Source organism: Hoplias malabaricus, chromosome 11, assembly GCF_029633855.1.
Source record: "Hoplias malabaricus isolate fHopMal1 chromosome 11, fHopMal1.hap1, whole genome shotgun sequence".
In the NCBI taxonomy this organism is placed as follows: Eukaryota; Metazoa; Chordata; class Actinopteri; order Characiformes; family Erythrinidae; genus Hoplias; species Hoplias malabaricus.
The window spans coordinates 12,949,456-12,962,472 of record NC_089810.1 but is presented as its reverse complement, the minus strand read 5'-3'; the positions used below and the strand labels follow the sequence as shown (position 1 = coordinate 12,962,472).

Genomic DNA, 13,017 nt, shown 5'->3' with positions numbered 1-13,017 from the left:
CTTTTTTAAAGTCACTTAATACATATGTTTTTTCTCACTATTTTGTCACTCTGCTTTTATTTTCTATCATGGAACTCACCAGGACCCTGCTGGCTCTTGGTTGCCATGTGGGTATGGGAGACGAGAAAGCAGAAGAAAATCTGAAGAAGATCAAACTCCCCAAAACGTGTGTAGTAGTGTTATGCTGTGATGCTAACTGCAAACAAAAAAGTATCATTCTGTATAGGAATATTATTTTATGTCTTTCTCACTCTCAGGTATGTGATGAGTAGTGGGTACAAACCAGCCCCTCTGGATCTCAACCATGTGAAACTCACACCTAATCAGAATCAGCTTGTGGAGAAACTTGCAGAGAATGGGCACAATGTGTGGGCAAGAGACAGAGTGAGGCAGGGTTGGACATACAGCATAGTTCAGGTATGTCTACATTTAGAACTTTTAGCAAGTTCACTGTCAACATTAAGACTAACACAAATGCCTGATATAAGAGCTTGCTAGAGATTGAAATAACGAACAAAGTATGGATTTTACATTTTGAGAATGTAAAGTTGTGTGTACTCTTATGTGCAATGTATGTTTATATTTTATTACAAACTATTGCAGTATTCACTGACCTTCTCATCCTCGCTCATCTTCATGTTCTTCAGGACATTATGAATAAGCGGAACCCTCGTCTGGTGCCATATAACTTGCTAGACGAGAAAACCAAGAAAACCAACAGAGACAGCGTCAACAATGCTGTGCGCACCCTAATTGGCTACGGATACAACATCGAGCCCCCAGACCAGGAGAGCAGTAAGTGCTTGTGTTGTGACTATTACACTACTGCTGCTACTATTATTATTGTTATTGTTATAACAGCAACAACATTAATAAAGTCTTTATTGCTAAGGACATTTATTCTTCTCAGTATTTAAAAATAAACATAGGCCACATTATAAATCTATATTATTAATGATTAATGTATTTTTAAATAAATCTAAATTAAATATATATTTTTATAGTTATGTGTAAGTAGGTAATATTCCTTGATATTATATAGTTGTTATATAAGCTACACCATAAAATGAAAACAATAAAACAAAGGACCATAGAGGGAACCACTGGTCTGCTTGCAGGAAAAATAAAACAAAACAGGACAGCCTTCCTCCACCTCTTAAATCTCAAGAGACGACTATCAGTTCACTAGGGGTGGTATGTGATCTGATTCTGTCCAGCATTCAGTTTACACACCACTTCTGGCAGGTTGGGATTTCCTTTCCTAGTGGAGTCCCTTTGGAACTTCTGGTTCTGTGGTGGTGCAAACAGACCAGTGGTTCTCCTGTGACAGAAATGAAAAGAATGTAATAATGTTTAAATGAGTCTTTGTGTTCTGGTTTTCCCTGCTCTTATTTTGTTGATCACTCCCTGTGCTTCTCACTCCCAGGTAGTCATTCAATGGATGGTATCCATGGGGATAAGGTGCGCATTTTCAGGGCTGAGAGGCAGTATGCTGTCACCTCAGGGAAGTGGTACTTTGAGTTTGAAGCTGCGACCACAGGAGAGATGAGGGTTGGCTGGGCTCGGCCGAATGTGCGAGCAGGAACTGAACTAGGAGCAGATGAGCTGGCTTATGTCTTCAATGGAAACAGGGTGAGTCTTGTGTAATAGCTTTACTATGTGTGAGACAAAGCATCACTTTGATTTGTCATAAGTCCTAGGGCAGAGGTATTAAAACCTCTTTCTCCAGAGGCTCCTTGAACTAAAACAAACCTACTACTCCAACTTGTGTCCTCATATCTGTGTCAGCTTACTGTACAGTGTAAATTCAGTATAGTATTAACTCTTATATGGCCGCCCATTCTCTCAATGACCTACAGTAACATGTTTCTGTAATTTGTTAATAACAAATTTACTTAGGGGTAATACACTAAGAAAAATTCTAGATTTTACCATAGTTATTTCTGACCCTGCAATGTGATTGGATGAGAGACATTCTAGGAGTGCCAGTAATGCACAATACTGGCACTCTGTCAGAAGAAGTATTACTCTGCCACATACACATGTAACGTAGCAATGACACCAGTGTTTATGTGGCAGTGGACGTGGGGTGTTGCAGTGCTAACATATGCCATAATTTTACCTTGAAAAATGTTGATAAGCAAATCATATTTCTGTCTTCTTTATCCTAAAAATGTAACAATATATGGCAATAACAGAACTGCCATATAATCACAATGTTCTTAGGCACAAGACCATAGTACAGCCATGCCAATATCTCACATTGTAGAACTATGCCTTGTGTATGTCTGCTTAATTACCTCCTGTATTGAGTATTATTGCATCTTTAGAATTCTGTCACAGCTGATGTTAAAATAACATTCAGTTGTTCAGTAATGAAGAACTAAAAGTTGACTTTTGGTGATGTTTCTTCTCCAGGCTCAGCGCTGGCATATAGGAAATGAGCCATTTGGCCGGCAGTGGCAGTCTGGAGATGTGGTGGGCTGCATGATTGATCTGGTGGAGATGAATATCATGTTCACTCTGAACGGGGAAATGCTGATTAGTGATTCTGGGTCAGAAATGGCTTTCAAAGACATTGATATCGGAGATGGTGAGTGAAATGGATGAACGTAAAATCAGTCTTACAAAAATGTCAATGTTATTTGTTGATGATAGATGTTTGGGATTGTTAATCAAATTTTTTTAATCAAATTTTTCATTCTGTTACATTTTTCGGTCTACTTTGTCCACCAGGTTTCATCCCTGTTTGTGCACTGGGCCTGTCTCAGGTAGGCCGTATTAACTTAGGCCAGAATGTTAGCAGCCTACGCTACTTTGCCATCTGTGGCCTGCAGGAGGGCTTTGAGCCCTTCGCAATCAACATGAAGAGGGACATCACCATGTGGTTCAGCAAGAGTCTACCCCAGTTTGTGCCTGTTCCCACTGATCACAATCACATTGAGGTATTTCAGTCTGAATAGTGCAGAGGTAGTTAATATAGTAATGTGTAGATTTTATGATGAAATTGTATGTAATTCTGCACAATACTACACAAACTGTGGCTGTGGCCTGAGCAACTGTTTATCTGCCATTGAAACATCTTATAAATAAGTGTTGTCCATGTTTGTTGACTTGCTTGTTCAGGTGTCTCGTGTGGATGGTACAGTGGACAGCGCCCCCTGTCTGAAAGTCACCCACAAGTCCTTTGGCTCCCAGAATGCCAACACAGACATGCTGTTCCTAAGACTGAGCATGCCCATTGAGTTTTATGAGACTTTCAAAGTGCCTGCAGGCAAGACCCCTCTCACCCGTGCCCTCACTATCCCTGAGGATGAGGTATTGGAAGTGGACCCTGACTCCGATTTTGAGGTGCTGAAGAAGTCAGCCAGTCGGAAGGAACAAGATGAGAAGGAGAAGGAGCCATCTGTGCCGAAAGACATCCCCGGCATCAAGGAGATTGATAAAGACACTGCCTCTGAGAAAGGAAAAAAAAGAGGGTAAGAACCAAAAAGTGTCACAGACTACTATTGATAATTCATTAGAAGAATAAATATATATAATAATTCATCACTAAGTAAAACATCAAGAAAATAAGTCAATATTGCACCCACATGATTCCTAATTTGAACCTGAACTATATCTAACTGGTGGTTTTCATAAAAAAGGCATGAGCTAAACAGGTGTGCTGGTCATTTGCAGGTAATTTTAAATTGCTCATCTGAATGTTCATTGGACATAAGCCCGTGCCACTAGTGGAAACTGTCACATATTAATGGTGTATAATATTGGTGCAAGGTGTTGCCACAGCTATAATTAGCAGTTTTTTATGCAAGTGTGCTGTCGCACCTCTGTCCAGTAATGTACAAATTACCTGTAAAATATTGTTTTCAAAAAACATACTCTTATAATCTAATTAGATAATAATGTAATTGGTTTGATTTCTGTCTGCTTTTTATTTGTCCTTAGTTTCCTCTTTAAGGCTAAGAAGGCAGCACTGATTGCTCCTCCCCCTCCTCCTCCTCTTGTTCCCCGCTTGGTGCAGGACGTAGTGCCAGATGACCGTGATGATCCAGAGATCATCCTCAACACAACTACAGTGAGAACCATAAACTAACACATGCTTAATGCCTGTGGCTTTTCTTGTAACCATTTAAATATTTGATTAATCTGAAAAATATAACTTTATAGGAGAAGGAAAAAGAAAAACATTTTTTATCATTTAGTGTATGTTAATGTAGCAAGATATTGTTCTAGATTATTTTTAATTTATGTTTTTATTAAGATATTTTTTGGCATAGTTTTAGCAGCCTTTTGCTTTTTCAAATAACTGGAAAATGGCAAAATTGTCCAAAATGACAGTTTGACAGTGACTATATGTATGTATATGTGAAGTTTTATCTTTTTTCTCTCTTTTGTTTTTTAGTATTATTACTCAGTGCGAATCTACGCTGGTCAGGAACCTAGCGGGGTATGGGTGGGCTGGGTCACCCCTGACTATCACCAGTATGATTTCAACTTTGATCTGTTCAAAGTCCGCACGGTCACAGTGACTGTAGGTGATGACAAGGGCAACATTCACGACAGGTAACACACTGTAATTTGTGCTAAACAAGCACTCATTGTAAAAGCTTTTTTAAATATATTTAAGAAGTCTTATAACCAAAATCCGAGACAGAGAATGCTGCTATTCCTATTTGATTAATATGCATCTCTGATTATTAACTGCTTATGAATATTTACACCCTGATGTTCTGCTTTACCACTCAGCATAAAGAGGAGCAACTGTTACATGGTGTGGGGAGGGGATTTAATCAGTGGATCCCAACAACGCTTCAGCCAGGAGGATCTTGTGGTTGGCTGTCTTGTTGACTTGGCAACTGGTCTCATGACTTTCACAGCCAATGGGAAGGAAATCAACACCTTTTACCAGGTGAAGCTTCTTTTAATGCTTAAGAGAAAAGGTGTGAAGAATGAATTTACAGATTTAAAGTATAAGCTAGATATGGTGTGTAGGTATTTTAAGTGTTTTAATTAATAGCTGGCAGCACGGTGGCGCAGCAGGTAGTTTCACAGTCACACAGCTACAGGGACCGGGAGGTTGTGGGTTCGAGTCCTGCTCCGGGTGACTGTCTGTGAGGAGTTGGTGTGCTCTCCCCTGTTCCTGTGGGTTTCCTCCGGGTGCTCCGGTTTCCTCCCACAGTTCAAAAGTGCCCGTAGGTGTGAGTGTTTGAGTGAAAGTGTGTGTGTTGCCCTGTGAAGGACTGGCGCCCCCTCAAGGGTGTATTCCTGCATTGCGCCCAATGATTCCAGGTGGGCCCACCGTGACCCTGAATTGCATAAGTGCTTACAGATAATGAAAGAATTAATGAATAATTAATAATTATTTAAGGATGTTAATAAGTGTGAACAGTGTCAGATTCATGAACAATGTCAGTTTCATAATGTGATTAGCTATTTGCTTTTGTATTACTTTTTATTTATATTTTTTGTAAAATTATCTACTACAGTATTTGATAACCGTTTAGCAACTGAATGCTAAATAAAATATGAATTAATTTTCAAAGTTACACGGTTATCTCTATATCCTCTTCAGTTCTGTTAACCTAATTATCATTTCTTCATTTCTACCATTTATTTGCTTTTCTTCTTAATTTTTACCTCGCATACTGAATTTATTTTATACTGAATCAAAATTATATTCATTAATGAAAACTTATCAAAAATTAATTTCAAACTCTTCAACAAATATGTGAATTTTAATGTGTATCATGTGTTTATTCCTGATATTGAGTTCAGCTTTGGGTCCACAGCATTACAAATGGATTTAATGGATCATTTCGACTGACAAACTATGGTGGGTGTTTTTGTTCTCTCAGGTGGAGCCCAACACCAAGCTATTCCCTGCTGTGTTCATTCAGCCCTACAGTCAGAACATGCTGCAATTTGAGTTGGGCAAATTAAAAGTTAGTCTTTTCCCTTGCTTTACTTTGCTTTGATTCTCTAGCATGCTCTAATTTTTTTCACAATACTTCTACAGTAACTTTTGTGTCTTTTTCTTCCTCATAAGTTTTTCCAACATATATGCATGTCCATATCTTAGGTCTTATAACTTTTATTGAAACCACATTTTCCTCTTCTTTTGCCTTCTTTCTCTCCATTAGAACATCATGCCCCTCTCAGCAGCCATGTTCCACAGTGAGTGTAAGAACCCCGTACCACAGTGTCCTCCTCGTCTGGATGTGGATATGTTGACACCAGTTATCTGGAGCCGCGTGCCCAATCATTTCCTAAAGCCCGAGGTGGGCAAAGTGAGTGAGAGACAGGGCTGGATGGTGGAGTGCACTGAGCCACTTACAATGATGGCTCTGCATATCCCAGAGGAAAATAGGTAAACAATATAAAACACTTTTAAACATTACTCTAGACTAATATGACTAAACTGAAATAAACTATACTTTAGTATTGCATGATGTTGAGAAAACATTCCTTTTTACTTGGAACTCACTCACTCATTCACTCACTCCCATACTGAATAAAGAAGGAAATGTAAATGTATCCTCTTTAAAAATCATTAACATCTTAAAGCTTTACTCTTATTATACAGCAACTGATGTACTTTAAATGTGAAATTCACAATTTTAATCAAACATTGAGCTTCCTCACCATTTGCTAGCTCTGCAGTCTGTTTGCATGATGGAAACAGGGCTAATGTGTTTATGAAGCACCAGTGTCAGTAAATGGGTAACAAAACAAAGGGGCTCTGTCTATTATGCTAAAAGGCATTTGGAGGTGTTTAAATGGCAAAGAGAGACCTCCAAACATTGAAAACAATGAAAATAGATGACTATATTGCTTTATTCCTGCTCCAAAGGTGTGTGATGTTGACTTTTACTAATTCAGATTACTGTCTGAGGTGGGAGACAGCTAACTTCATGAAAGTAAATACAGACCAAAAATGAAAAAAATAACACAACCCGAGTTACAAATGAGTTTCTCTAGTAAGTCAAACCGTGAATACAGACAAATTACAAACAGTCATTTTTTTGTCTTCAAACATACCAGTCCACCTTAAAATATGCAGAGCTTCTAAATCTAAATAAACCAGAGAGAGAACTGCAGTTCAGTATCATCAAAGTTTTAAACAATGAAATTAATTTAAAATAACATAGCAGATATTTTATAGGAATGACCTAAAGAACTCAGTGAATATGTGCTCCGTTCTTCTCTTCAGGTGCATTGATATCCTGGAGTTATCAGAGCGTCATGATTGGCTTAAGTTTCACTACCACACACTGATGCTGTACTGTGCTGTGTGTGCTCTGGGAAATAATCGCGTGGCTCATGCGCTCTGCAGCCATGTGGATGAATCGCAGCTTTTCTATGCCATTGAGAACACATACCTGCCTGGGCCCCTGCGCAGTGGTTACTATGACCTACTGATCAGCATCCATCTGGAGTCAGCCAAACGCAACCGCCTGGGAACCAACCGTGAGTTTATCGTCCCCATGACAGAGGACACTCTCAGCATCACTCTGTATCCTGATGCTGAGAAAGCCCATGATCTGCCTGGTGTGGGTCTCACCACCTGCTTAAGGCCCAAGCTTCACTTCTCTCCCATCAACTTTGTGGGCACTGACCCAGATCTGTACACTCTCAGCCCTATATTTCCGCTGCAGGTATGTTATATGTCAGGAGGATGGAGCTTAACCTGCATGTGTTTTTGTTCTGTTCCTTTCTTGCCATGAGTGAACATTGATGCAAACTTGTATGTCACAGAAGACTATGTTTAGCAGGATTGAGCAAAAAGCACACAAATATTATTCCTACCATACAATTTTGTCAAATGTTATTTTTGCAATATATGATTCTTAGTAGGTTCCAGACCCACCACAACCCTGGTAAAAATAAAGTGATTGTACAAGAGGAATTAATGAATTAACAGATTTTGGGGACTTTTCTGTTTAAAACCTACTCATAATAGTCTTTAAAATCACAAGAAATAAAACTCGAAATATTATATTTTCTCACCAAAGATGATAATGCTGTTAGTCAAACAACAGGATCAATTCATAGCAATTATGATGGCCTACCTTTTTTTGTTGTATTTCGGCAAGATCAACCTAAAGTTTTCACACGTAGCTATACCCTCTCCATTTGTAGTAAATCTGCCTATAACATAGTTTTAATGCGGGAAGGATACATTTGGAAAAGGCATTAAGTTTTACCCATGAGCCCCACCTAATGACCTCTCTATTTCTTCAGGAACTGAAGACCAAGGCTCTGAGCATGCTGACTGAGGCTGTGATGGACGGCAGTCAGGCCATGCGTGACCCAGTAGGAGGCAGTGTTGAATTCCACTTTGTCCCTATCCTGAAGCTTATCAGCACTCTGTTGATCATGGGCATCTTCAATGACGAGGACGTCAAGCACATCCTGAAGATGATCGACCCCAACGTTTTCGGAGATGCCAAAGAGGAGGAGGGAGAAAAGGAGGCTGCTTCCAAGGAGGAGGGAGATGAAGCAAAGGAAGAAGAGGAGGCTGCAGAAGAAGAACTAGTGGATGAAGGGGTGGGAGAAGAGGAGGATGATGAGGAGCTTAAAGCCCTCAAGAAAGAGGAAGGTGAGGATGGAGAGGAAGTGGAAAAGGCCGAAAAGGAGCATGGAGGGGAAAAGGTAGACGGGGAGAAGGCAGAGGAGGAGAAAGAGGCGGAGGAAGGAGGAGGTGAGGGAGAGGAAGAATTAGAGGAAGCACCTGAGGAAGGACTACTGCAAATGAAACTGCCAGAGTCCGTCAAACTGCAGGTTAGATTTACATATTTCTGCTTAAATTTCTCAGATAATTAGAATCTGTAAATTAATGTACAAGATTTTTTTGTACAAGTTTTGTTATTTTATTCATCATGAAATGTTCAAATATTTATGAAAATATAAATAAATGTATGTGTAAGTGACAAAATGTAATTATCTACCTTTATAAATGTAAAACTAACAGAAAAAATGGCAGTTGAAAATCATTCTCTCACTTATTTATAATAATAATAGTAATAATAATAATAATAATAATAATTCTCTCTCTCTCTCTCTCTCTCTCTCTCTCTCTCTCTCTCTCTCTCTCTCTTTCAACACACAGATGTGTACCTTGCTACAGTATTTCTGTGACTGTGAGCTAAGGCACAGAGTGGAGGCTATTGTTGCCTTCTCTGATAAGTTTGTGCAGAGCATTCAGATGAACCAGCGCGAGCGTTACAATGAGCTCATGAGAGCCTTCACCATGACAGCCGCTGAGACTGCTCGCAGGACCCGTGAGTTCCGCTCGCCTCCACAGGAACAGGTAAAGCACACACTTCTTCCTCGCAAAACCAGTGGAAGAGGTGCCTAATTGATCACTACTAGATGAAAAAGAAGAAAAAAAACATGTTGCAAAATGCTTGGATAATAATGAAAAAATAATAATATTTTTATGTTTTTAAACTACTGTTACAATTACATTTGGAATGTAACAGTGCATCCCCAAACCCTTAATAAGTATTGAGACCTCTCCCATTGGAGTTCAACATGCATTCGTGACTGAAGGATTTATGTTATGTCCAGGTTATTCTGCTGACAAACTTTAAGCACGCTCCAGATGATGAGGACTGTCCAGTGCCTGAAGAGGTTCGGGAACCTCTCCAGCAGTTCCACAATGAAATCCTGAATCACTGTGGTCAGTCTCTAACACTTCTCTTGCAGCAAGTCAGCAACTCTTTTCATATTTTTTGGCTCATCACCTGGAAGGTAATGATTTTCAAATGTCTGTTGCTTTCAGGTGTTCATGTGGAGCAGGAAGAGGAGGAAGAAGAGGTAGACACCTCACTAAGAGGAAGACTGCTTAAGCTGGTAGACAAAGTTAAGAATCTACGCAAGAAGACTGAGGAAGAGGAGCCTGAACCTGAAGAAGAGCCTAAGCCCAGTGAGTAACACGTCTTAGCACTTTGAAGAGGGTGTATTAATATATCAACTGTATAAAATCTATGGTGTCAGCAAAAACAATATGATTTTTTCTGCCTGTAGTTTTATTGATTAATCTCTGCAATCTATTTCTCAGGTACTCTACAGGAACTCATCTCCCACACAATGATCCACTGGGCCCAGGAGTCATTCATCCAGAACCCAGAGCTAGTCCGGATGATGTTCAGCCTGCTGCACCGAATGTATGATTCTCTAGGCGAGTTGATCCGAGCCCTGCCCAAAGCCTATGCCATCAACGCTGTGTCTATGCAGGACACCATGGACCTACTTGAGTGCCTTGGCCAGATTCGCTCACTGCTCATCGTTCAGATGGGCCCAGAGGAGGAGAGGCTTATGATTCAAAGCATTGGGTTAGTTACATTAACATATCTTAGAGCAATGCGCAAAACAAAATAACTTATAGCATCATAGCAACTCCCTTACAATCATCAGATATAGCAGCACCCTAACAAGTTCCAAATATACCATTGCAGCCCCACAGAAAGCTATGACAACCACATAACAGTATTGTAGCAACCACCTGGCACACCATGGCATCTCCATAGATAACCTCAAGAGTTACCATAGCAACATCCACACAGTCACCAAATGTAACATATCAACAAAGCAGAAAAATATAACAATAACTTTGTGTTATCCTAGCATCAAGCTCACAACCACATAACAACTGCCTATATACCATAGTATCTTCTACTTCAATAACATTAAATTATACATAGTATAAACCTCAGCAAATTTTGACATTCCCTTGAATCCTCTTGTGATTTCTGTCAAAATTACGTTAAGTTATTAATGTACAGTATGTTGTCTTTTAGGAACATCATGAACAATAAGGTCTTCTACCAGCATCCCAATCTTATGAGGGCTCTTGGCATGCACGAGACTGTTATGGAGGTCATGGTCAACGTGTTGGGAGGCGGAGGGGACTCTAAGGTATCTCTTCTACCTTCTCCCTCAATCCATGGCTGAGGTGCCCTTGAACAAGGCACCTAAGTGCCAGCTGCTCCTCAGGTGCCGGGGATTGTTGTCTGCCTCTCCAGCTGTGTGCTCAGAGCCACTGTGCACAAGTGTGTGTGTGTGTGTGTTCACAGCCAGGGATGGACAAAAAGCATAAGACACGTTTAGTTATACTTTGTACACTGATAATAAATGTACCTTAATGAAATAAAATTAAACATACAGTGAGTTTGGGCTTTTGTACTTAAACTTCTTATGGCTGCATAGCGATGACAGGTATATCATGTTTATATAAAATGTGCATATTTTCACTACATTATCTATATTCATCTGTCTGAAGGAGATTCGATTTCCCCAAGTTGTGACAAACTGCTGCCGATTCCTGTGTTACTTCTGTCGTATCAGTCGTCAGAACCAGCGCTCCATGTTCGATCACCTGTCGTACCTGCTGCAGAACAGTGGAATTGGCCTGGGTGAGACTCCACTAATCACATTGTGTAAATGCTCCAGCTGTAATAAATATTAATACTGTAAATACCTAATACACAAACACATTGCAATATTACCATTTTTTCAGGAATGCGTGGGTCTACTCCACTGGATGTAGCTGCAGCCTCCTGCATAGACAACAACGAGCTGGCTTTAGCGCTTCAGGAGCAGGACCTTGAGATGGTAAATACCTTATTGAATTAGCTCAAATCATTTTGTTTTGCCCACTCTAATAAATGTGTGGATGTTAAATTCATGTGCTAATTTTGTTACCTTTATGCCATTCAATAGGTGGTGACGTACCTTGCTGGCTGTGGCCTGCAAAGTTGTCCCATGTTGCTCTCTAAGGGCTATCCTGATATTGGCTGGAATCCCTGTGGAGGAGAGCGATATCTTGACTTCCTCCGCTTCGCTGTTTTTGTTAATGGTGAATACAATTTTACATATTTGCTGACCTTCTAATTGGAAATATGTACACATCTGTCTAGCATTCGCCTAGACCTTGGTCGTTTGTTTGTTGTGGCTTCCAGAAATGACTTCATGACTTGTATGTACACTTGGATGTATGATTGCTGGATCTGAGGAAGCTACAGAACAATAATGCTCTGCTGGCTCTGAGGAAGTAGTTGTAAAACATTTTGTAGCTCCTTCAGAGGCATCTTATGTGTGCAAGAATTTACTTCTTCAGAATCTGTCTCAGAAACAGCAGCATATTTCTAACATTCTATCATTCTAACATACAACTTCCAGGCAGTTACATTATCCTCCATTAAAAAAAAAACCTCAGATTTCTGCAACACTTTCAACAAATACTGAAACAAAAAAGAAAGTTATACTGCACATTAATACTTCCAGAGACATTTCTGGAAGTCAGAGCAGGCAAACAAGAGGGTCTAGGCAGAGCTTAGTTTATGGACTTGTATTTGACAATCTCTGCCCAATCCATTTTAAGCAATCACATGCATCCTCACGTGTCGGCTGGAAACCAATATCGTTGCTTCTGCTTCAAAGGCAGCGCTGCCTCCAAAACAATTCTGAGTACTGATTTTGCACATGTGCTGACTAACTACTAAATATTGTAACGCATATATACTCTTTATTTTAATACGCATATTCAGCCAGTAAATGTAACTGGACTCCTCCCTGCAGGTGAGAGCGTGGAGGAGAATGCTAACGTGGTGGTGCGTCTGTTGATTCGTCGTCCTGAGTGCTTTGGCCCTGCTCTGAGAGGAGAGGGAGGGGCAGGTCTTCTGGCTGCCATGGAAGATGCCATTAAGATTTCAGAGGACCCAGCCAGGGATGGACCTACGCCAAAGAAAGACAGACGCTTCATGTACAGTTGAACTAAAAAAAATATACATAAATTGAATGCTGTACTGTTAAATAGTTCAATCATTCAGTTTTTCTACATCAGACAAATAGTCATTTTTGTACTGTGCTTGATTCATAGGTTTGGTGGGGAGGAACAGCAGGAGGAAAACAGGGTGCATCTTGGAAATGCCATCATGTCTTTCTACTCTGCCCTGATTGACTTACTGGGCAGATGTGCCCCTGAGATGCATGTAAGTTCAGCATAATGTA

General features: G+C 40.1%; 1 protein-coding gene across 1 annotated transcript in view; it reads left to right on the top strand.

The window, feature by feature from the left end:
- The window catches only part of LOC136709801 (ryanodine receptor 1-like), a 95,779-nt gene that overhangs the window by 36,056 nt on the left and 46,706 nt on the right, over positions 1–13,017 (top strand). The window contains exons 25-48 of the mRNA XM_066685315.1: positions 83–166; positions 258–417; positions 648–795; positions 1,427–1,632; positions 2,419–2,593; positions 2,737–2,945; positions 3,127–3,479; positions 3,949–4,078; positions 4,406–4,566; positions 4,750–4,912; positions 5,859–5,945; positions 6,144–6,370; positions 7,214–7,658; positions 8,245–8,784; positions 9,113–9,313; positions 9,574–9,685; positions 9,788–9,931; positions 10,067–10,340; positions 10,806–10,923; positions 11,288–11,420; positions 11,525–11,619; positions 11,728–11,863; positions 12,586–12,769; positions 12,887–12,998. Of these exons, the coding sequence (XP_066541412.1) occupies positions 83–166; positions 258–417; positions 648–795; positions 1,427–1,632; positions 2,419–2,593; positions 2,737–2,945; positions 3,127–3,479; positions 3,949–4,078; positions 4,406–4,566; positions 4,750–4,912; positions 5,859–5,945; positions 6,144–6,370; positions 7,214–7,658; positions 8,245–8,784; positions 9,113–9,313; positions 9,574–9,685; positions 9,788–9,931; positions 10,067–10,340; positions 10,806–10,923; positions 11,288–11,420; positions 11,525–11,619; positions 11,728–11,863; positions 12,586–12,769; positions 12,887–12,998 (4,597 nt within the window). The remainder of the gene's footprint in view (positions 1–82; positions 167–257; positions 418–647; positions 796–1,426; positions 1,633–2,418; positions 2,594–2,736; positions 2,946–3,126; positions 3,480–3,948; positions 4,079–4,405; positions 4,567–4,749; positions 4,913–5,858; positions 5,946–6,143; positions 6,371–7,213; positions 7,659–8,244; positions 8,785–9,112; positions 9,314–9,573; positions 9,686–9,787; positions 9,932–10,066; positions 10,341–10,805; positions 10,924–11,287; positions 11,421–11,524; positions 11,620–11,727; positions 11,864–12,585; positions 12,770–12,886; positions 12,999–13,017) is intronic.